Genomic DNA, 25913 nt, shown 5'->3' with positions numbered 1-25913 from the left:
GTGACTTTTATGTGCCACTGCAACCAGAGGAAATTTTCCTACCTGCAGATACGATAATTAACTTTTTAAGGTAGTATCTGCACAGATCAATATCATGCTGATTATTGTGCATCCCTATTTTAAAATGCACCAACCAACAGATTACTCTCTTTAGCTTTCACTTACAGATAAGACAGCACAGACGGAGACACCTGACACTACAAATTTAGCCAAAATGCACAATTAATCACAGAAAAAGTGAAAAGCAGAGCCGGGATTTTAACAGATAGAAACTCAGCTAAATTCACATCATTGATATTGATTCAGATTTAGTGCTAATGAAGCCAAGCATTTCATCTGTACTTCCTGACCCTGTCTGTGCAGGACCCTCCCAAATTCTCAGTGGTTCCTGGAGGGGAGTACAGACAGGAGGCTGGGAGAGAGCTGGTGATCCCCTGTGAGGCGGAGGGAGACCCCTTCCCCAACATCACATGGAGGAAGGTAAGCCAGGAGGGTTTAAACTGCTTTAACCAGCGCCTGGTGCTGATTCCATGTCATGTGCAGAGATTTCCATTGAGAAATCTAAAACGTGAGTGGGTGCTCACATCTTAATGACTCAAACTGCTGTTTGTCATTTTAGCGACTTTAATCACATTTTAATGATGTCTATCAAATATGCAATCAGGGGAACATATAATAGATTCTCTCAAATGTTTTCTTGATGATGAGACGTGTTTAATCTCACTCATTGACTGGTCTCAGATTGTTTTTCTCTTCCACTCATGAAATTCATTATTCATCAGCCTTCATAATTTGATAGTAAAGTCAGATATTGAAAACAGTTATTCTATTATTGAAGAGGAGCTGAGTACTAGATCACATTTGTTATAGCTTGTTGTGTTTTCTGTTTAATTTAAAATGTTTCAGCTCTATGTTTTTAGGGAGGTGGTGAATTTTTCACTGATTTTTCTCCTCTCTCTCTCTCTCCGCCTGACTCTGTCTGTGCTCGGCTGGCTGACTGCAGGTAGGGAAGCCCAGCAAAAGCAAGCACAATGTTCTGCCTCGAGGCAGCTTACAGTTCAAGTCACTCACCAAGGAGGACCACGGGGAGTGGGAGTGTGTCGCCACCAACGTTGCCACGAGCATCACTGCCAGCACGCACGTCCAAGTCATAGGTACACAGCATGGACACGAACGCAGGGACGCAAACATTGACATATAGTAAAAAAATTAAAAGCAGGGGCACTCAACCTTCCTCTAATTTAATTATTACAGCAATGGCATTAAAATCTTAGTTTGAACATGAGACACCACTGTAATCACTGAAGAGACCAGTGGATTTTTCTCCTTGTTCCAACTCAGCTGTGTGCAACCTGTGGTTAAAATGTGGATAGAAACTAGGGGTGAACAGATCAATCGGCCGAATTCGGAATTAGTGCCGATTTCCTTAATTTTGGGGGATCGGTGATCGGCTGATCCTTACATATGAAACCGATCTTATCGACCGATCTTATCTACTTCTAGCTACTAAAATGTGAAAAATGAAAGACTAAAGGAACTGATATAATTTAGTAGTTTGGCAGCAATGCTCTAAACTTTTCAAATGTATTTGAGAGAACTACCTCATGTGCAGTTAAAACAACAAGTTTGTATTGTTTCACGGGTATTGTTCAATGTTTTTCAATAAATTAAGATTGTAACATTGAAGGTGTATGCTGTCAGTTATAAAAAAAATTCGATATTGGCCAAAATCAGAATCGGCAGGTCAGACTTTTTAAAGATCGGTGATGGCCATAAAATTGCAATCGGTGCACCCCTAATAGAAACAAAAGCTGACAGCTAGTTTCGGCAGTTAAGGCCTACTATATGTGAGAAAGAGATTTACTGATGCAACTTGTACAACCTCAATTACAAAAAAGCTGGAGCATTGTGGTAAATGTAAATACAAACAGAAAGCAATAATTTGCAAAAATCATAAACAAGTTTATTCACAATAAAACATAAACATATCAGATGTTGAAACTGAGTAATTTTACCATTTCATGAAAACATTAGCTCACTGTGAATGTGATGGCAGCAACACATCTCAAGAAAGTAGGGATGGGAAACAGAAGCCTGGAAAAGTAAGGGCTGGAGGAGCATTTTACAACTAACTAGGTTAATTGGCAACAGGTCAGTAACATGACTGGGCTTAAAAGGAGCATTTTAGAGAGACAGAGTCTCTCAGAAGTAAATATGGTTACCAATCTGCAAAATGCTCACTCTAGAAATTGTGGGACCATTTCAAAAGAAAGTTCCTCAATGTAAAATTGCAGAGACTTTGAATATCCCACCATATACAGTCCTTCATATCATCACAAGATTCAGAGAATATGGAGAAATCTCTGTGCACATGGGACAAGCCTGATGGTCAAAGTGGATGGTGGGGATCTTGCAGCACTACATTAAAAACGGGCATGATTCTGTACTGGACTGCATGGGGTCAACACAGTTTACCGTGCCATCCACAAATGAAGGTTAAAGCTGTATCATGCAAAGAGGAAGCCATATGAGCAGGAACCAGAAACACCAAAGCTCATTTAGAATTGATTAAAACAAAATGGAAAACTGTTCTGTGGTCAGATGAATCAAAATTAGATTTTTTTCCCCATAAACCAAGGATGCAGTGTCCTGTGGACTCAAGAGAAGAGAGACCATCCAGCTTGTTCTCCTGGCTCAGTTCTGAAGCCTGCATCTCCGATGGTACGGGGTTGAATTAGCGCCTATGGCATGGGCAGCTTACATATCTGGAAAGGAGCTATCAATGCTGGAAAGATAGAGGTTTTAGAGCAACATGTGCTCCCATCCAGACAACATCTCTTTCAGGATAGGCCTTAACTATTTCAGCAGGACAGTGCCAACCCACATACCACATCCATCACAACAGCATGGCTTCACAGTCGAAGAGTCCAGACCTTTCACCAATAGAAAACATAGACCCAGGACTGTTGAGGAGCTAGAATCTTACATCAGACAAGAATGGGACAACTTTCCTCTCCCCAGTCTCCAGCTTCCGTCTCCTCACTTCCCATATGTCTTTCATGGTTGTAGAGTAGAGGGGATGCTGCACATACTTTTGCACCATACTTTTTTGAGATGTGTTGCTGCCATCAAATTCCAAATGCGCTCATATTTTCCATGAAATGTTAGACTGATTACATCTTATTTCAGAGCTTTATTACCTCAGAAATCACATCTGGTGACTGATAGCTCTTAGTGTTGGTAATATTTTCATGGCTATGGCTATGTGTGACATACTGCCTGCACTGACTTTGGCGCTGTTGCTCGGTCCGTCCCATTATCCTTAACGAAAAGTGTTAAGACCCCCCGTGGATTCTACAGTCCCAGGTAAGAGAGAAGCCAGACCTGGCATGTATGCAGGGCTAAAATAAAGTAATGTAGCATACTTCAGAAATGAGTCAAAGCCAGAGTTCACATCATAACTAAGATGTCAGGTGTAAAAAATAGAGGCTTCAGTTTTGATTGGTGTCGTCCAGCTCTAACAGACACCTGGTCTATGTGACTATTTGCCTCCTGCATCAGAAGTTTAAAACACTGCAGGCTTATTGGACATGAAATGATTTCCCTCTACAATTAGTGGTAAAAAGTTGAATTGGATGAGTGTATTTGATTGCTGGGGTGAATGGAGTCATCGACCTTGTCTGCGTTGTTATCGGAGCTGTCCCTGTTGGCTGCTGTTTTTCCCCTGTGGATGTGAGAATGAGAAAAGTAGAACAGTGACTGGACTGAGCCGACTTCTGGTTTCCTGTTGATCTGGCTCTGGTGCAGAACCCTAAGATTGAAAAATACAAACTTTAAGTGGGTATAAATAGAATACCCACTGGTAAAAACATTGTTATCAGTGGATTTGTTTTTAATTTTAATCATGAAATCTCAAATATTTTAACTTTTTTAAAGCTGACACTAAGCCTGGTTTGTACTTATGTATTGAATCTACACTGTTGTGTGACTTTGACTGTTTTCAGCGCTATGAACTTTTCCACTGGTGTTTCTGTTCTGCTCTGCAATTCTCTTGGCAAGGTGATTTTGGTGCCAGTTTCCAGCCCTGCCTGTACATTTCCTGCTTGCTTGTGCAGGCTCCTGAAACCAGGCATTATTATTGGAGCTGATGAATATTGATCAGCCGTTGATTGTACTGTCATTATTGCAAAGAAGCAAACAGGACACATCTGAGGAGATGAACTGTATGGCTGTGCCAGCTGAGGTAGAGGACGAGGGAATTTAACATATTTGACAAAGACATGGGTGAGGAAATGTTCCATTAATGTTTTCAGATGCTGGCATATACAGTGTCTATAAGAAATATTCATCCCCTTGGATGTTTGACCATTTTATTGATTTTATAAATCAACCATGGTCAATATAATTTGGGTTTTTTACAAAAAAAAAACACAAAAACGACCCCTCTTTAATTACAAAGTGAAAGCAGATTTCTACAAAGTAATGTCAATTAAATAAAAATATGTAATGGAAAATAAAGTGACTCAAGTCAGTATTTAGTAGAGTCACCTCTGGCTGCAATCACAGCACTGACTATGTAAGGATCTCTAGACTCTGCAATTTTACTCCATTCTTCTTTGCAAAACTGCTCAAGCTCTGTCAGGTTGCACAGGGATCAGGCGTGAACTGCCCTTTTTCATGTCCAGCCACAAATTCTCCATTGGATTGAGTTATAAGCTTTGACTCTGCCACTCCAGAACATTCGCCTTGTTGTCTTTTAACTGTGTAGCTTTGCTGTTTGCTTCAGGTCTTGCTGGATAGTAAATGTTCTTGTGCAGACGGGGTAAGATTGTCCTTCAGGATTTTCTGATATTTTTCATCAATCATTTTAGCCACTACCTTTACAAGCCCTCTAGGGCTGGCTTTTAAGAAGCACCCCCACAGCATGATGCTGCCACCATCGTGCTTCACAGTGGGGATGGTGTGTTTGTGGCGATTTCTGCCAAACATAGCGCCTTGTCTGCACCATTTCGGTCTCATCAGACCACAGAACATTCTTCCACTTGACCATGGAGTCTCCCACATGTCTTTTGGTGAACTCCAAATCTCTAGATCAGATTTAATCTGAGTTTTCTTCAACAGTACCTTTCTCTTTGCCACTTTCCCATAAAGCTTTGACTGCTGAAGAACGCGGCCAGCAGTTGTTGTGTGCAGTATTGTGAGACTACTAGCACCAGTTGGCTGGACCTCTATTGACTTAGATTGGTCACTTTAAAGTGGGTAGATATGTATGCAGTCACTCATTTTAAATTAGACATTTTTATTGACATAACTCTGTAGAAATCTGTCTTCACTTTGACATTAAAGAGTTTTTGTTGTGAAAAAAACCTCCATTTAAAAAAAGAAAGCACCATCCCATGGATCAGTCAGGCATAAGAATGCTTCTTTTATTTTTTAGTTAAGTGTTTCACTGAAATAAAACCTCTTTCTTGATCTTTGAGTAACACCTTTAACATCACTTCTCTCCCACAGGCACAAGCCCCCACGCCCCCACCAGCGTCCATGTGGTGGCGTCCGCCACCTGGGCCAATGTGTCCTGGGAGGCGGGCTATGACGGAGGCTTCCAGCAGACATTTTCAGTCTGGTACGGCCATGTGTGAGTCATCCCAGCATGCTTTGCTTCCTGCTTTTTCTTCTTCCAATATGTCCTCTGCTGTTTCTGAAAAATGTCTTTTCCAGGGTTGTGTTCAGAACAGTTGTGAAAACGTAGAGATGGAAAAACACGGAGGTCCAGTGTGAGTGAGTTTTCATCTCTGATTTTGGAATTTAAGGAGGAAAAAAAAGTGCAACTAAACTGAACATGACCCAAAGTTTCTCCGTCCTGCTGCTGCTGCTTTGCCGCTGCTTAGCTGGGAAAAAACCCTGTCTCAGTGTTTATTTAGTCACTAACAGCTCTTGTAGGAACAGGACTGTCTGCTTCCTAATAGGCAAGTGTTTATATGTCTGTTTAGTTGTCAACCTGCTGCAAAGTAGTTATAAACCTCCAGGTTTCTGGAATAGTCTTATCTCTGTAAGGGAGTACAACATGTAATTGCACCTTCAGTGGTTCTATATGTGAGTCATCTGCCTTATGGTGGATGGGGGTGTGAGTGAGATGTCTGTGGATAAATCTGGGGAAACACTGAAGTTGAGAAGCCATCATTACTGCAGGGAGATTTTACAGGCTGGTACATTTGAACATTTAAATGAAAGCTGACAGAAAAAGTCAACGTTTTCTTCGTTTGACATGACTTTCTATTTAGTTTTGTTACTGACAATAATGTAAAGTACGGTAGGAAGAACCTGGAGAAGAATTCTCAGCTGCTCTGATGGTCATCACAAAATTTAACTTAAAAAAAACAGGAAGTTTACAAAACACAAGCTTTTATGAAGAGTCTGCATTTATCGCCACATGATTCATAAAATAATCTCATACACAGTAGTTTTGAAGGGAGAATAAACATATTTGTTTGTCAGCACTACTTCTCTGTGATGATTAAATTTAGGCGGATTATGAAACTAACAGGCACCAGTTCAGCTCTGGTAGAGTAAGAGCCTGATCTCAGCACCTCCTCCCTCACTCCCTTCCACGATACTTCCTGTTTCTCTTTAGCTGTCTTATTAAATACTGGCAAAGCCAAAAAATAGTTCTTTCAAAACCAAATTATATGTTGAGTCTAGTACTGTGCATATCTTTAAGGCATTTTTGAGCCAAAAATTAAGGCTGGAATGAGGCGTGTAATAACGACTGAATCCACCTGAGGGCACCATCGAGTAGGAGGGAGGGTTGACACAGCCCCAGTCAAGCTCTGGGTGTCCTTGTACAGGAGCATGGGAAAAGAATCTGTTTAAAACATACCAAAGTCCACACCTTTAGGGCGGGTTATAGCATTGCCATGAGTCCCTGTCATGTTGTTTATTTCCCAGGGTCCCAAAAACCGCTGTTAGTCTCTAGGCGTATCATCAAGGACAAAAAGACCTCGACAAAAGAGATTACATCGAGCTTGACCTTGCCTTAGTGACTCTATATGAAGCTAATTAACAAGTAAAATAATATAACATTGAGCAGTGATGTATTCTATTTCTTAAATAGAAATACTGGATGAATGAGAAATAGATAAACATTGTATGATATGTCCAGCATCTCCCTTCCTGCATGTATCGCCCCCACTCTCTCATCCCTGTTTCCAACTCTACTAACTGTTCTTTTCCATAAATAAAGGCATAAGGACTTGAAATATATATTCTTTTTTTTAATCAAGATTGTAAGAAAAAATGAGTTAATATAAAATTTATTTAGCTAACATTTATCATTGGCTGTCTAGCATTTTTACCTCTACTGCTGTCACAGTCAGCAGGGGGCAGTAGACACATCAGTTACAGCTATGGTGGACACACAAGATGGCTCCACTCCAAAGATCTCAGAGGGGGTGCGAGGCTTTGTATTTAAAAGTATATTTTTCAAAAGTATATTCACATGTAATAACTTGAGTCATCATTAAAAAGAAACTTTAAATAGTTAAAAAAAATCTTGGTAAAAAGAAAATATGTTGAGCTTTTTTCTTAGGTTTTTAACGGTTAAAATCAATGATAATTTTTGACATCAGTGTATCTCTATCAGTTTATCGCTGGATAGCTTTCATAAATACAAGTATACAGCAAAAACGCCAGTGTTAAATTAACACTGAGAGTGTTAGATCTAACACTAGAAAAGTGTTTGTATGTGTCCACTCTTTTGAGTGTTAATTTAACACTCTTCAGAGTGTTACTTTTTTTACACTGAACCAGTGTTACTCCAACACTGGTTAAAAATGTACACTGGTGAACACTGATTAGTGTTGATAGTACTCTACACTGGTGTCAGTGTTTAAAAAAATCAACTCTACCAGATTACACGTAATTCTGGTGTTAAAACACTAATGAGTGTATTACAATTAACACCAGTGGTTGTAGAATATTATCTATTAATTACAAGAAACAAACATGCAAGTTTTACAAAAACTGTATATTTAAAATCAGGTACACCTGATACCTTTGATTGCCACCCCACATTGTATAACTGTAGCAATGTGAGGTCATTTATGGCAATCATAGAGCAAAGAGGCAGACTCAGAGCTGGGACATGCTCTGAGTTGACACTCTGTCCATTATTTTATGGAAGCCATTACCACAGTCAGGAAGTGACCAACCTAGCAGACAACTACACTGATGGTGCAAAAGTGTTAAATGTCAAAAACTTAAGAACTCAAGATAATTCAAGAAACATGTGCAAGTGAATCCCAGCAGTGATCCCTGTGCAACAGGCAACATCTAAACACAGCTAAACATCTGAATACATCTAAACACCCTGCACAAAGGCATGATGGGAAAACTCTGCCCCGCAGATTTTAAACTGCAGTAGGCAGGGCTTGGATCAGTTGACACTCTACAGAGTTGGACTTACACTGTTGGACTAACACTGTCAAATAACTCCAACACTGAAGGCTATTTACTCTGAATGGAGTTAGATTTACACTCTGAGTGTTAAAATCAACACTAAAATACAGTAATTATTACTGAGAATTCAACACACCAGTTTTTGCTGTGTAGGGGCCTCAGAGGACAAAGGCTGGTCTATACTGTCACTCATGGAATGTCTCTTCAGAATACATAGAGGGAAATCACTGCTGTTTTATAAAACCATTGAAGTGAAAGGTTCAATACATTATTTTAAATAAGAAAGGTTTTAGTGTTGAATAAAAGGAGAATATGATGATTTTAGTGATGTTTGAAAATAGTGTATTGATGCAAAGTTCAAAAAGAGACAGATTGAAAAAACTACTTTCTTAATGAAATTTTACTTTACATATATTTTCATATAACACATTCAATGACATACTGACTCATTTCTCTAGCTCTTTACAGCTCTATTTATCTCTGATTCATGCAACTTCAATGATAAATATTTCAGCCTTCTAAAGACCTAAAACTGTGTCCTAACAGCACAGAAGCAAGCAAGAGTCTTTGACAAATCATCCTGATTAAACTGAGTCTTTTCACACTGTCCAGACCACCCACTAGCAGAGCAGCAAGATCTCGTTTCACCCCATTTTTGCCTCCTTGCACCTTTCCTGTTTTCCTCTGTTTCACTTGTGTAAGATTGATGAGGAGCAAGAAAAGACGGAGATGACCAGGAACCAGGAGTTTCTGACAGGACAGATAGTTGTGCATTCATAATATCAACATTCGTGTTTGAAATGTTTCACACTGGCTTATGTTGTTTCAACACGGAGGCAAAACTATTTGACTCATTGCTGTCAAAGACTATATAAAAACACCTAACTTTAGTTTCTCTATATTTTTGTTAAAAAAAATCTGAAGATTTTGTTTAAGGTGAACCCAGAAATGTACAGGGAATTAGATAAGGACGCAGTGTATTAACTAAATACATCAACTGAGTCTCACATGCTGTCAGGACACGGGGAAAACCTGCATTTTCTCTGCTCTTGTCTTCCTAAAGTTTCTTCACATGGAGCACACCTGCTCTTCAACACTTTTTAAGATGTAAAAATGAAAAAAATAAGATTTAAATCTAACTGTTGTTTTCTAAATCAGGAATAAAATACTGTTTTAGGTGATGTTATGCGTTATTACACTTGCCTGCAGCAAATCATAGGTTTTATTGCTCATTATTAGATTAGAGCTGATGGCTTTTATCCACTTTAAATCTATAAATCATTGCAGGAATAATAACGACAGTCAGCATGGCCACAACCTGCAGGGTTCTGCAGTGTTCTCATTTAGTGAGCGGCCAGTTCTGATTGCTTTTTAGTACAAAGAAAGATTTTATATCATTTTAAAACCATCCTAAGATTTAAACACGTGCTCTGTGAAACACCTCGCTGATGTGGCTTCTTTCTGTCATGACTAAATCGATGTACATATATTGGAATAAGCTGAAACAATCCACACTCTACTTCTTGTTAGCCATCATGCTTTATTAAACAGAGGGAACTGCAGAGATGCCCAAATATAAAAGCAGCAGACAGCAGCTTTAATAAATGATATTCTAACTGACAGCAAACATCAGTGAGCGATGCGTGCAGAGCAGCTTTGGGTTGCATCAATCTTAATGACATTTCTCAGGTGGCCGTCTCTCTGAAGTCGTGGTTAAACTTCAGTAATTTGTTCATGCTGAGGATGAAGAGTAGCTTTCCAAATCCCATCTAAAGCTCTCTGCCAGAAAAGATAAACACTGACGCCGTCAGATGTTTGAAAACGTCCACGAGTGTCAGAACGAGCTGAGAGTAAAATACTGCAGGGAATTCTCTCGATTTTTGAACCAGGACCATATTTTTTTTTACATGTTTGGAGATAAAAATAAATGGAAACAAAAATGTGTTTAAATGCATCGCTTTAGCAAAGAAACAGGCTGCCATGACTGCAGCGGTTGTTTTACTTCGATTTAACATCTCTGAGAGCGTTCAGAGATGATTCCTTCAGGGATAATTTTATGTTTAATAGTAAAGCTTTTTTTAATCAGTTAAAACATTTTATTAGTCTCTTTAAAGCCCCAGGACTCTGAAGTCTGTTTATAACATTACTATCTTGTTTTATGGCAAGGCTTGAGGTTGTCAACATTTTCAGTGCCTTAAAAATTTTCAGTACCACAAGCTTTGAATGATACATTCTCCGTTTTTGTTTAAGAGCACCAAAAGCATCAAAACTACAGAAGAAAAACACATATGGAGTCCTCTTTTAAACCCAAAGCTGCAGAGAGAGGGAGAGAGACGATTGTAGTGGGCGATCAACACTGACATTTATAAAGAACTAGTGCCAGTCATTACAAACAAAGCAGTGATAATGTGCAATTTCCACATACACCGACTGCACCGTGCTCCACAGCGCTGTGGTTTTGCTCCAAACAAAGGTGAGCAACCTTCCACACTGGAAGTGGGTCTGGAGCAACCTCCAGTACTGGAAAATGAAGCTAATATGGGAGTGCAAAGAATTGCAATGCTGCGAGTGTCCACTTCAGGCTGGCTGCAGGAACACCAGAAGTCACGTACGCAACACATGTTAAAAAGCTGTTTTTTACACCAGGAAAAAAACTGGTTTACAGCCTGCTTCAAAAAACAAAACTTGTCTCATTAGCTATTGTCTTCATGTCCCCTCACTATATGGGGGGTGAATTTTTTTTGTTCCACAATCATTTTGATTATATTTAGGAAAAAACCTCATGAGACAGCGATTTCATTATGGAAGCCGCCACAGATTGGCTTTAAAAGCTGTTCTAGTCCGCCTATTGTAATCAAACAGCTGACACTCGTCTTGAGACATGAGGGCAGAGATCAGGGCGAATGCATCTTCACACAGGAATAGTATGTCAACAGTGGATTATTTTGCCTTTTTAAGGTTGATTTGATGTTCATTTAGACATGATTTTATCATTTTATTGATTCTGCTCTGGGTGAGTATGTTATGAAGTTAAAAGGTGTATGTTTGCTACAAAGGATCTGTGGCGCCATAGTAGAGCTGTGACCCACTGACCTCCTATGACCTTTTGCTTGTACTGCAGGATAGGACATAAGGTTCATATAGTGATGATTTATGATTGGGAGCTGGTGCGTTGTGTTGTATTTTGAAGCTACTTTGCACGTTTATCTGGCTGTTTTGATCGGTCTCCTCTGAGTGGACTGACGCAGTTTGAGGCAAGCATTGTGGCATTTCAGGGACATGCTGAGGTTGGACTGGAGTGCTGGAAGTGTGAATGACTGACTAGAGAGGGAGCAATTAGCTCCACAGTACGATTCAGCAATGGTGCAGCCATTGTATGAGGAAATTTGAGGTTAGAAACATGTCGACACAAACGTGCAGGAAGGGGCTCGTGAAGTGTGCCTCTGCTCTACTCCATTACGGACAAAACAGCTCTAACTCCTCTACTCACTAGTTGGTAAATAAGAGTCATAAAGCGCCTTAATCAAACCATAAAGATGCACAGGTAAACTTTAAGGTCTGCTGCAGACGTAAAGAGCAGTGGTATCACAGATTCTAGATGCCCTGCACTGTTTGAACGTAAAGGAGCTTCTTGACTGTTCTGTGAAGCATTTCAAGTCGGTGCGTTGAGCCGCTGCATGTGTACAGTCTGCTTTGTTTGCTGATCAGGTACGGTCTAAAGCTGAATGTGTGGCATGGGCAAACAGCAAACTGCAAAGCTGAGCGCAGCATGGGCTTATAACCATCCAGTGACTACCATGATGTGAATGAAGTGAACAGTTTTCATTAATGTACCCATGGATCAATCATGAGAGTATTACTGCTGTAAAATCATATCTGTATTGTGATAGTGATGTTGTTTTATAATTTTAAGACTGTATTTAATTTCTTTATATCATTTAAATAAAGTAGACTGTCTTAGTCTTAGACAGAAAAGTAGAGAAAGTCCCATTATCTTGTAAATGTTGGAGTCTTTCTGCTCACGTCTCCTCCTGACCCCCCTGTACAGGCTGAAGAGGGAGCATTTAGGTCCACATGATTGGCTCTCCACACCCGTGCCTGGAGGCCACGACTGGATGGTGGTGCCCGGCTTGGAGCCAGAGACAACATACCAGTTCAGCGTCCTGGCCACAAACAAGCTTGGCACGGGCCCCTTCAGCGAGGTTGTCACTGTGAACACACTAGGTGAGTGAACTAAGTCTCTGCTGCGGGACCGGGACTAAGGGGTCCAGTAATGAAATGACCATGACAGACACAGGACTGGAATGACCTCCTAGCGTTCTGAATCATTTTAGTTTCTGTACATCTGGAGAGTTTCTCTGTAGAAATATCCTGTTAAAATTTACCAATAAACTTTAACATTTCACAACATAATGCATCTTTAAACAATGAAGAACAATGTATGCTCAGTGTCTTCATATTAAGGAAATTATCATAAGTTACATTATATGGACAAAAGTATTTGGTCACCTGACTGACAGGGATTGTAATGACATTGTATCTAAATCTAGAGTTTGCCCACCTTTTGCAGCTTTAACAGCCTCCACTTTTCTATAAAGGCTTTCCACAAGATTTCTGAGGGTTTCTGTGGGAATTTGCGTCCATTCATTCTGTAGAGCATTAATTATAGTAGGCACCAATTTTGGACTTTAAGTCCTGGAACGCAGTCTCCGTTCAAGTTCACCCCGAAGGTGCTCGATGGGGTTGAGGTCAGGGCTCTCTGAGGGCCGATCAAGTTCTTCCACACTGAACTCATCAAACCATGTCTCCTTTGTGCACTGGGGCACAGTCATGTTGCCACAAAGTTATTAGCATAGCATTGTCTGAAATGTCTTCATGTGCTGAAGCATTGAGATTTGCCTTCATCAGAGATAAAGAGTCTAGCCCAGGATTCCCAACCTGTGGGCCGCGCCTCCCTGGTGGGACGCAAAGGTATTGCAAGTGGGATTATTTTGTTTTGTTTTTCCTTCAAGTATTAGACAAGTGACAAGCAAATAGCAGAGAGAGATAGGAACTTTTGTTGTTATCTGGAGGTTATTGTGTGGACAGCTCCTTAAAAACTGTCATACTGAAGGTGTTGCAACATGTTATAGATGCTGTGTTAGCGACTGTGGAGCTTCCAACATGTTTCTCCTGTATTCAGTTCAATCCTTTATTTTCAATATTCAATTTAAAAAAGTGCTCTGAGAACGCATTATATGGCCTCCGTATTTATGGGGTCAAAGGTGGGCCGCGAAAATTTTTGAGACTTAGAAGTGGGCCCTGAGTTGGAATAGGTTGGGAACCACTGGTCTAGCCCAAACCCTGAAAAACAGCCCCGTACCGTTATCTCTCCTCCACCAGACTTCATAGTTGGCACAATGCAGTCAGACAGGTAAAGTTCTCCTTCATCCGTTAAACCCAGATTCGCCCATCTGACTTCCAAACAGAGAACTGCGATTAGTCAGTCCACATAACATGTTTCCACTGTTCCATATCATGGCATCCAATGCCAACCAAGAGTTTGCACTGGAAGCCACAATACATTACTGCCAGTGGAAGTTCAGGACTCTTCAGCTATGAATCAGCAGAGAGTTGGAGACTTTTACGCTCCTTGCACCAATCGCTCACCTCACTCTGTGATTTTACATGGTCTTCAGCTTTATGGCCGAGTTGCTGTTGTTCCTCAGCACTTCCACTTTCTAATACTATCGCTTACAGTTGACTGTGGAATATCAAGCAGGGATGAAATTCCCCCAACTGTAATTGCAAAGGTGGCATCCATCACAGTACCACATGTCACTGAGCTCTGCAGAGAAACCATTTAGGATCACATATTTTTGTAAATGGAGACTGCATGACTAGGTGCTTGATTTTATACACCTGTGGCAACAGGTTTGATTGAAACACCCGAAATCAGTCATTAACAGGCGTGACTAAATACATTTGTCTATTTTGTCTGGATCTGTATAGACATATTGAAGCAATGAATTGGTGGATGACTGAATGGTGAAATGGTATGCAATCAATAAAAATGTCTGGTTTGTGGCACAAGGACGGATATTGCACCGATAGTAGCATTTTTCAATATCCAGATGTTAAACCCAGCCTAATGACACTTTAGAATAATATGGTGTGGTGAGTTTCGATTATGAAGCTGTTTTAAGAGCTGATGAACTATTGTTGAATATTTGGGACTTATTTTAAAGGTTTTTTTTATGTCTTATAATTTGCCGGCTTTGTTTGCCTTAAAGCAGAGGTGTCAAACTCAGTCACAGCAGGGGCTGGATTCTTAATTTAGGTCTAACCTGAGGGCCAAACAGGGTCAATATTTAATTGTTAACTGTCAACTCATTTTTACCAGTGAAAATATGGGTTAAAAAAAAAAAAAAAAAAAAAAAAAATCTCTAAAATTTAAAAAAGTCGAAACGATAAGTTTAAGAGTTTAAACTCTGAGATTAAAAAATTAAATGAATGAGTTCAGAAGGTTAAAAAAAAACACATCATTGAAAGTGAAAATAATGTTTTTATAAGTAAATACAGTGCTTAACAAATGTATTAGACCACCTGTCATATTTGTCTCAGAGACCATCCAGCATCGTGAAGTGCTTTAATGCGGACTCTTTTATTTTCAGTGAGCTCTCCAGGTTTTACCATTTTGAACAGGAATGAGGAATTTCAAACTGAATTCACCTTTTTATACCCGAATTTGAGCCGGCTCACTGGGCTTCTCTGAGACGTCATAAATTAACCAAGCATAACATTCAAGCACTAAAACTCATTTTTCTGTTCAGGAATGCAAGTAAATAACTATAATTTGACATATTAATCTAAAAATATTAATGTGCTTTACTATTTTTCAGTTTTTTTGTAAATCAGTAAATTTTGAAATTCATGTATAACAATAATAATTATATTTTAGCATTAAAAATATTATTTGGGTTAAAGAGCTTCTACATATTGGTGTATTAAACATTGCAGAAACATAAAAATGATTTTGGTTTCACCAATTTTTACCAATGCTGTTAATTTAGGGCAGCTGTGGCATAAACCTTACTTTGGGTGGTGGTCTGATAAATTTGTTAAGCACTGTATATGAGACAGAAAGTCAAAATAATGAGTTTAAAAGGTCAAAATATGAGTTCAAATCATACATTTTTAGTCTAACAGGTAAAAATATGAAATTAAAAGTCAAAGTTAAGAATTGGAAGGTCGAAACATGATGAAATTTAAAATATTTAGTTAAAAAGGACAAAATGTGACTTCAAATTAAAAATTGTGAATCCAAAAGGTCAAAATGTGTGGTAAAATTAAAATTATGAGTTTAAAAGGTTGAGATATGAAATAAAAAGTCAAATTCATAGGTTTAGGTTGTAATTCTGAGATGCAATATTGAAAGTATGAAATGAAAACACGTTTTTTTTCTCCATATTCCTGACTTTTTATCCGATAAATTTTTATTCTTTAGTTCTTCCATTTTTTATGACTTAACAAGTATATTTTAAATCAGCAAGGTTGAATTTACATTTTTTATAGTGGAGGAAATCTGCAGACCACATACCGGTGGGCCAGTTATAATAAAAATATGATATCATCAGTATTCATTCAGTAAATGCAGAAGGACCTCATGTCTGTCTCCAAGTTTCTATAACTTTTCCTTGGAGGCAGAAGAACATGGCAGGCTGTATATGAAGAGCCAATTAGCTGCACATGTCACCTCCTCTGAGAATCAAAACCAACTTCATGATTAAAACTGGGAAAAACAGAGAATAAATCATTTTCACCACAATAATCACTGTCTCTTTGGCACTCTTATCTCAGAGATACATGAGCAGAACCAAATCTCATTTTGGCTTGGTTTCGCCATCCAATTTCTCTGATCACTGGTCTAAAAGCCGTGTCATGGTGTGGCTGATAAAGTAGCAGCTGGAAATGTGTTATAACTAAGGTAGGAGTTTCTGGCACAACTTCACCGACGTTCAGGCTGCATGGAGGATGAAAAAGTTTGAAAGAAAAGTTTTCTGAACTATAGGAGCTTTCTCTCTTTCATCCTACATGCAGCTTGACGGTTGGAGATGTGGTGCCAGAAATACCTACTGGAGCTGGAGGAAAGAAAGAAAGAAGACTATTTTGATACTTATAATAATGTTAGTCAGTACGGTAATAGATGAGAGTCATGGTATTGAGTTTGTATGTAGCTGAAATATAGAATAAACAAAAACCTTTGTAATGATAATTCATGATAAAATCAGTTTATCCAGCTCTACAGATGTCATTAACGTAGAACAAGTTTATTTTTAGAGTATTAAGGGATGGGAAAGTACAGGATTTAGGATTAAAGCAACAATATGTGTGCTGGAGCTGGACTAATGCTGTAAATTCTTCACACACTTCTTGTGAGAGAACCAGAGCCACTGCTGAAGTTAGAGCTCAATCTCATGACCCGTCAGCAATCAGTGTCTTGACACTTTAAACATTAGGAGCAGAGGTTCATTTCTCTTTAGTTCAGGTTTTATCAGCAGGTTGCGGTAAGACTCCAGGGCAAGATTTCCTTCTCCATATGGCGTTTACGTCCACAGTGTGTTGCATCGTTCATCTGATGAGTCTCAGTTCCACAGTAAAATACGAAAGCTTTACTCACTCCAGCCAAGTTAATGGGGTGTCTAAGGAGAATTAAGTTTGCCAACATTACGACTACAATTCCAAACATCTGGGACGGCGTGTAAAATAAAGATTAAAACAGAATGCAATGGTTTGCAAATCTAACAAACCTATATTTCATTCACAGTGGAATAAAAACACACATCAGGTGTGTAAACTGAGACAATTTCTGAAAAGTATTAGCTCATTTTGAATTTGATGGTAGCAATACATCCCAGAAGGTAGGGACAGGGCCATACAAGGCTAGAAAAGTAAGTGGTGCCAATGAAAAACAGCTTGAAGAGCAATTTTTGCAACTAATAAGGTTAACTTGCAACAGGTCAGTGACAAGACTGGGTGTAAAAGGAGCATTCTAGAGAGGCAGTGTAAAGATGGGCAGAGGTTCACCAATCTGTGAAAAAAACTTAACAAGGAATTTTGGAACAATTTCAGAAAAATGTTTCTCAATGTAAAATGGCAAAGGCTTTAAATATCCCATCATCTTTGTTTCATAATACCATCAAAAGATTCAGAAAATCTGGAGAAATCTCTGTGAGTATTAACTTTGTAAAGCAGATGGATTTGCCTGTCCCTGTGTTTGTCACTGGTGAATCCATCTTTCCATCTTGCAAAGCCCCAGTCTGAACGGACTGGGCCCTGTAAGAAAGTGACAGGACCAATTGGGAGTAAGAGGCAGTACTTTCTGGGTGGTGGAGTCGTGGCCTAAGCAAGCAGCGCCAAGAGGCCGGTGCAGTTATGGTGGAAGAGATTAGTGCGGTTGCTGCTGTGGCGTCAGTTTTATCAGAACTTGACAACATTTCTTGAGTTCTTTTTTTTTTTGGAAACTGTGTTTTTGCCCGTCTTCCACGTCCCGACCAGATTCAACAAGAGTCTAATAGTCACGTGATTTGTTGCTCTGATTGGCCTGTAAAGATGTGACAGACAGAGCATTCATCCAATCACCCTCCAAGTTTTTTCTTCAAAGGCTCTACCCTTTCCCAAACACTGTCTATGAGACGTTTTGCAGTTCGATGTGTGAAACACATCCATCTGGTGTGTCAGGTTAAGTGAGAAAGGGGCAATGCCGAAGGCCATTATTGTAGTCTAGTGATCTTTGGGCCCTCAGGTGACACTGCATTAAAGGCTCAGGACCAGAAATCATTGTCTGTCAACAAAGTTCATCGAGTCATCCACAAATGCAAGTTAAAGCTGGATCAGGCAAAAAAGAAGCCATATGTGAACAAGATCCAGACACGCTGCTGTCTTCTCTGGTGAAAGCTCATTTAAAATGAACTGAGGCAAAATGGAAAACTGTTCTGTGGACCAAAAGGAGAGGGACCTTCTAGCTTGTTATTCTGGCTCAGTTCTAAAGCCTTCATCTCTGATGGTATGGGGTTACACGTATGGAGGGGAACTATCAATGCTGAAAAGTAGAGTTTTTAGAGCAACATTTGCTCTCATCTAGACAGTGTCTCTTTCAGACAACGCCTTGACTATTTCAGCAAGACAGTGCTAAACTGTATAACGCATCCATCACAACAGCATGGCTTCACAGTCAAAGACTCCAGGTGCTGAACTGAAATATTAAATATCTAAATAAATTTAAACATAAAAAAGGCTCACAGCAAAAATAAAAACTGGTTAAAGCCACATAAGTACAAAAACTCTTACATAGTTATAAAAATGACTTGAGAACTTCCATAAATTAGTCAAATTTACCACTGGATCACTATGTTTTTTTTAGAAACCTGAACCAGCATCCAGCTACACTACAGAGTACTATTACTCTACATTTAATGAGTTATTTACCAAGAAAATACTTTTAGAATGGCAGCTAGATAAATGGCCATTATGTTTTAATATAGACAACATTTTTCACCCCAAATAGATGTATGTTCAAATATGGTTCCTCCATTTTTCACACTAAAACTTTAGAAATTGCCAGAAATCCTATGCAAACAAAGCCTATCATGACATTTAGCACTACATTTCACCTTTATAATGGGAGAGTTTCATCAGCTTATTGTGGTTAGAGGATTTTAGGACCGTTTGTGACTAAAAGAGGCAAAGCTGCATTTTAAAAGTTCTAGAGGAAACAGGAAGTTGGGGGCCACTGCTGATTGGTTAGATGGTGTGATGTCACATTATTGATGTTGCTGACCTCCACTGATTAGCTGACAAAAATCATTCTGTTTTGGAAATAGTTTCTTGCCAATTACACTTTAAAACATGTTGTTTTATTAGGCCTAATATGACACTGCAAGCTTTCCATTGTTTTTTATTGTTGTGGCTTATGCAACTTGATAATTCAGGCATTATTGCATCTTTATCTTGTTTCTGCAAATATTGAATTAAACAAAGTGCTGCCTCTAGGTCCCATGTCTCTGATTAATCAAAATACGGAGAAAAAACAAATTAATTTTTATTTCAACTTGTCTGAGATGATAGTGAAAGGCAGTAAGTTCATGTTTATGATGGCTTTGCATGTGTAGAAATTCATTATTGCATTCAGGAGACCGAGAGTGGGATGATTTGGATTGTTAGTCATTATACCCACTACCTCTATGAGGCTGGTGAAAATTAAAAACCTGTTTATGATAGCTAAAATAATCTGTCTGCCTTTTACAAACAGGAAAATAACTCTCTGTCATCAGAGACTGTTTGACTTTTGCTGTTAGACGAGGGTTTTAGATGAACAGAGAAGAATCTACCTTGTGATAACCTAAACTGAGCTGTAGATGAATCATTATGCATCGTATCGCTCCTTACTGCAGCCTGTAAAGGGACATTTATTAAGAGTAAATGAAGCTGTCACAGATTATTACTTAAAGATAAGTGACACGCTGAAAATTGGGATAACTCTTCATGCTGCGTCACCTTCTGTGTCAGCCGGGGAGCAGAAACATGGAGGACGAAATATTCAGCAGTCAAGAGGCTGATTGTTGTGTCTAATTCAGCTCTATAACTCTTTAAGGAAGTCTCCATCCATTCAGCAATAACTCAGTTATCCTGGGACATCAGTGTTTATGTTTTCTAAGGTACAGGAGTTAAACCTTTTACCAAATAAGAGAAAAATGTTAATGTAATTATATTTATTTATTATGATTATACACAGGCAACAGTGTGAACCTCATTAAGTTTCAGCAGGAACTAATGGGAATGAGAACTTTTATTCATGTAGTGATTGCACCCGATAATAACAGAGAAATCATTGTCTTGCTAAAATTTAGGAGGTCTGTTATGTCAGAGATTGAATCAAGACTGGATCAACAGTAATACAAACAGAAATTCCCAAAAAGTTGGGACACTATTTTCAAAATATAAATAAAAACAGAACACAGTGATCTGCAAATCCTTTACAATCCAGGTTGAACTGAACACAATACAAAGATATGTTTTTTATGGTAAACTGGTTAACTTTGTTGCTTTTCAGGAACTAAAAATATTCTGAATTTGTTTCCTGAAAAATGCTCTGAAAAACTTGGGACAGGAGTGTAACACTGAGTTCCATCAGGTTTTCTTCTAAAAACAGACTGAGATATGGGGACACTGATTGTTAAAGCTAAGGTTAAATCTTGAGTTGATAAACAGTGCAATGTTTCTATTGTTTAATTTTGTGCCTCTTATTGCACCATACATTTCTAAACACAGACAGGTCTGATATGCATGCAGGTCAGTTTAGTTACTGCCCTCTTTTGTTGTGAAGCCATGCTGTTGTAACTCCTACAGAACATGTCTTTGCACTGTCTTACGTGATTTTTTTGGTTGTTCATGTCGGCAGCGTGTCGGACTATTCCACTAAACTTGTAACTCCTCTTGGCTGACAGACTGACCACACTACAAGTCTGAGCCCAGCCACTCATCATATGCTGACGCCACTACTCCACAACTGTGTGTGAGTTCACACGTCATCGGTAGGGAGGGTCAAAGAGATTGAATAAAAGCCACAACAGAAACCCCCTCCTATTGGTAGGCATCAGGATTCACGTCACTGACGTCAGGTCAGGGGGTCAAACTAGGCGATGACGCTTGTGAAATTCTGACATGCTAGTCTTGTCGAATTGTTGTGGGTCATCATGGATGCGTTGTTGATTACGTCATACTACAAGACTGTTTGTTGACCCTGACGATCATAGTTGGCCTGACATTTGACGATGTGCTGTGACGATGCAGTCGTGCCATAATCGGGCTGAATTTGTGTAGTCTGAGTCGACCTTGTAACGTCCCTTTATCTGGATAGAAGCATATCATATACTTCTCAGTACTGTCTCTCAAATCAGCAAGTTACCCATGAAATGGACACTAATACACCCCCCTGCCATCACAGATGCTGCCTTTGACCTTTGCATTGATAACCCTGCATAGTCCTTTACCTCTTTAGTCTGAAGGACTCCACGGACAATATTTCCAAACACAAATAGGAGAGCTGGGCTCTTTAGACCACAGCAGACTTTTCCACTTTAGGTCAGTCCATCCCAGATAAGCTCAGGCCCAGAGAAGTCGACCGGACTACTTAATATTGTTGATGGCTTTTATTCTGCATGGTAGAGTCCTAACTTACATTTTTAGATGCAGTGATGTACCGTGTTCACTAACAATGGTTTTCAGAAGTGGACTGAGCCAATGTTGTAACACCCATCACAGGATGATAATGCTTTTTAATGCAGTGTCGTCTGAGGGGTTGATGGTCCCAGGTATTTAGTGCTGATTTTTGACTGTGCCCCTTGTGTTCCTCAAGATTCTCTGAAACTTTAAAAGATTTTATGGACTATAGATTGTAAAATTCCTGTAAAAAATAATTCTGTAAAAATTGCATGTGAAGGAATGTTATTGGAGTGTTGCTTTCACAAAATGGTAAAACATACAGCAGCACCTTGAATAACTTTCAACAACTAAGCCTTTCAGGAGTGCTCCTTTCACACCCAACCATAGTCCTATCACCACATTCAAATTACTTCTGTCTCAACTTTTCTGAGAAATGTTGCAGGCATCAAATTCAGAGTGTGTGTGTATAAAAAATTAACAATGAAGTTGATCAGATTGAACATTAAATATAATGTATTTGTGCTGTTTTCAGTTGATCAAAGCTTAAAAAGTATTGACAGGTCACTGTTTTGTTTTTGATCATATTTTACAGTGTCCCAATTTTTTTGAAATGTATTTTTGTAGACCTGCTTACTGAAGTCTCCAACTCTTGTTCCCCCCTTGTTTGTGCTCTTGCAGTATTTCCTATAAGTACCCCTGAACCATTGGTGCTGCTTACCCCACCACGGTGCCTCACAGCCAATCGCACGCAGCAGGGAGTCCTGCTCACCTGGATCCCACCTGCCAATCACACAGCACCTATCCAGCATTATGTCATGGAGTTTCGTCTGGGGGAACGATGGGAGGTCCTGGACGATGCCATTCCTGCCGGGGAGACGGAGCTGCTCGCCCGGGACCTCATTCAGGTAAAGAACAAGAATTTAGACTTTTGTTTAAAGTTTCAGTTAAATCTAAAACTAAACCCTAAATCAGCCCTGGCTCCAGACTACAGACTGATGGGGAGAGGGGAGGGGGGCTTAGAGGCTGACAAATCTTGAATCGAATTCAAACTACAGAACAGAAGGCTGAGGATTAAAGATTTTCTAATTTGACTCAGATTTAAAAGTAGAGTTTGTTGATTTTTTTGTGCAGAAATGTGTAAATGTTTGTTGTTTGCTTCACCTGTAACAGTGCATTCCCAATAATTATACCCAAGTCACACAGAGATGCAATTTTGAATTCTGTGCAGCCCCAGAATGCATTACCAGGCAGGTCATTTTCTAATAGCCAGGGAAAATAATCTTTTCCACGATGTATTGTGATGTGGATGTGGATGATTCTGCATTGATGCAAAGGCAGCTCATAATCAATGCAAACAGATGCTGCTTGTTTATTTTCCCTCTGCATATGGATCTACCGTAAATACCCAAATAATAACCTGTGTGTCCCTGTCAAATGGGGCTGCTCTCAATGCATTTCAACATAAGTCTTTTTAAACGGGGCAGCTTTTACAATTTTTGCAGTAGCACCAGTCACATAACTTTCTGAAGCGGATGGATTTGCCGGACTCCACCTCTGTCATCAGGAAATCCTTCTTGAAAAGCTTCAATCCACGTTTGTGTAGAGCCCAACGCTGTTTGAATCCGGCAGCATCCTTTGAGAGGTACTCTGGGTTTATTTGTACTCAAAGGCAGTGGCTGCCTCCAGCTGTGCTCTAGCATAGCATCGGTTTTACCATGTTTCTATATAAAAATGAAAGATTAAAGAAACACTGAAAGCTTTCACAATGGAAAAGATGTTTTCGCTTTTCTGCTTTGGCATGAGTTCATGAGAGTCACAGGGTGGTGGTTAGTTGTGCTGTGAGTAGTTGTGTACAATGACTGCTAGTGGAGGGATTAGCTTGGACGAAGCCACAGTGTCACTTTAGTCAGAACTGGACAGCATGTGCTTGTTAAGACGAGGGCAGAGAGCAACACTGAAAGCTTTTCATGTCAGACAGGATGTTTTCGCTCTCCTCCTGGCCTGCTTTGGCATGGGTTTGTGATTGCTATGCAACCTTTTACTTGATAAAGAGATTAATATTATTTTATTTCCTTGATTTGGTTTGAATTAGGGGTTTTCAAAGTGTGTGAGAGTGAGCCTCACCCACATAAAGATTCAGATTAAAAAAAAAAAAAGTAACCATATTTTCAAACATTAATGTCTAATTTTAAATATTTTCAACATTTTTATAACTTTGATATTTTGGTCTGCAAATGTTCTTAAACATCTGTCTTTACCAGGTAATTAGTTATTTGGTTTCAGTAATGAATTTATTGCCAACACTACCTGATTATTCCGCTCTGATAATCCTTAAAGCAGCGTTACTCAACCAAAGAGCCAAACTGTTGAAAAACACCTTCGCAAGAGTCACAATCTAAGTGGTGGAAAGTGGCAAAAATGGCTTTAAGTAGAAATAAAAACAAGTTAAAGATGGCAAAAATGGTCAGAAAATAGCAAACAAAATTGGTGAAAATGGAGATAAAAAGTGGAAAAGAAAGGTGGGTGAGAAGTGACAAAAAATGAGTAACAGGTGGCAAAAAATGGTCCAAAGGTGGCAAAAACAAGGCAAAAAATGAGGAAAAATAAGCAGTCAAGAGTGGCAAAACTGGGCAAAAAGTAGGGGAAAAAAAGTGGTATTTAATGACAAAAGGATGCTTAAATGGGTGAAAATGGCAAAAAAAGACAAGTGAAATAGGGCAAAATTTAGAAAAAAAGAAAAGGTGGCAAAAATGCAAAACTGGGCAAAAAGTAGGAAAAGTGGTATTTAATGACAAAAGGATGCTTAAATGGGTGAAAATGGCAAAAGAAAAACAGTGAAATAGGGCAAAAATTGGAAAAAGAAGTGGCAAAAATGCAAAACTGGGCAAAAAGTAGGAAAAAAGTAGTATGTAATGACAAAAGGATGCTTAAATGGATGAAAAGTGTCAACAAAAGGTATAAAGGGGCAAAAAAGTTTCCCTCTTTTAAGGTTTTATGGGGGAATAATATTTAAAATGAAGACAATCAAAGAGCCACTAATAATCACAAATCACATGTTGAGTATCACTGCCTTAAAGTAACTATACGTCTATTCATTTTGCTCCATGCACAGCAGAAGTTAGGAAAGCAAATCACCTTTTTTTTTTTCTGGATTATGGTTCCACGCCCCCCCTGAAGTTCTGTGGCGCCCCCCAGGAGAGGCCCACCTCACACTTTGAAAACCACTGTTTTAAATAACTTAATATCATTGATTTAAATAATTCAGATAAGCATTAGGAGCTTATGTTTATCAGACATCATGTTAGTCAGTTTATTGAAAATGAAGGATGCAGTGGATAAATCCTGATGCATTGGGTTATTGAATCATTGGCCTGATAGTTGTAATCAAATCAAATCATGAGACCAGTCAACATGCACAGCTCTATTGTCTAACCTCTTTTTCCCTAAACATGTGAAAATTATCAATAGAATACCTCCTTTATATTTTGAATTGCTGTTCTTATAAGTCTGTTGGGAAGGTGCTAGACTGTTTGGAGTGTACTTTTGTCTTCATGGTGTAATGGTAGCTAGGAATACTGATAGACCAGTGACTGGACCCTCCAGACGCAGGTGTCTTTATGCTACAATCATGAGACACATTCACTGCACTCAGGTGATCCCCATTTCACTAATTGTGAGACTGTTAGCTGGACCTCTGTTGAATCAGATTAATTTACTTTAAAGGGGTGAATATTTTTATGCTATCACTTATTTTTAAATTCCATATTTTTTTATTTAGTTGACATTACTTTGTAGAAATCTGTTTTTACTTTTAAAAAGGACATTTTTTCTTTCCTTTCTTTTGGGTTAAAAAAGCCAAGTTATATCAACCATGATTGATTTATAAAGTCACTAAAAGAGTAAAAATCTGAGGGGGTAAAACATTTATAGGTGATATAACACATTCTCAAGACAGACAGGCAGACGACATTTCTCCAGCCTTGGCATTATGAGCTGTCATGGTTTGTGTTCCTAGACATTTACTTCTGAATACAGTTAAAGTAAGTTGGACATCACATAATAATCTATTTGTGTAAAAACTCGACATTTTCAAACCTTTTCTCTCAATATTTTCTGTCTTTGTTGTGTAGTTAAACTTTGTAGCGCTGCATAAGTCAAACATATTTTCTTTCTGCTTCTCTGTGATCAGGATATTTCTCTGCATCTTCAAGTCAAAGCTGTCAAAACCTCCAAAACAACTACAACGAGCTGAAGTG

The 25913-nt window shown here is 39.0% G+C and overlaps 1 protein-coding gene across 1 annotated transcript in view; it reads left to right on the top strand.

The window, feature by feature from the left end:
- igsf9bb (immunoglobulin superfamily, member 9Bb) overlaps positions 1-25913 on the top strand; it is a 271399-nt gene that overhangs the window by 180459 nt on the left and 65027 nt on the right. The window contains exons 10-14 of the mRNA XM_041802061.1: positions 364-480; positions 1004-1154; positions 5512-5635; positions 12503-12678; positions 22336-22562. Of these exons, the coding sequence (XP_041657995.1) occupies positions 364-480; positions 1004-1154; positions 5512-5635; positions 12503-12678; positions 22336-22562 (795 nt within the window). The remainder of the gene's footprint in view (positions 1-363; positions 481-1003; positions 1155-5511; positions 5636-12502; positions 12679-22335; positions 22563-25913) is intronic.

The sequence above is a fragment of the Cheilinus undulatus genome, linkage group 12 (assembly GCF_018320785.1).
Source record: "Cheilinus undulatus linkage group 12, ASM1832078v1, whole genome shotgun sequence".
Classification (NCBI taxonomy): Eukaryota; Metazoa; Chordata; class Actinopteri; order Labriformes; family Labridae; genus Cheilinus; species Cheilinus undulatus.
The sequence above is the reverse complement of the archived record's forward strand: the minus strand, read 5'-3'. Positions and strand labels throughout refer to the sequence as shown.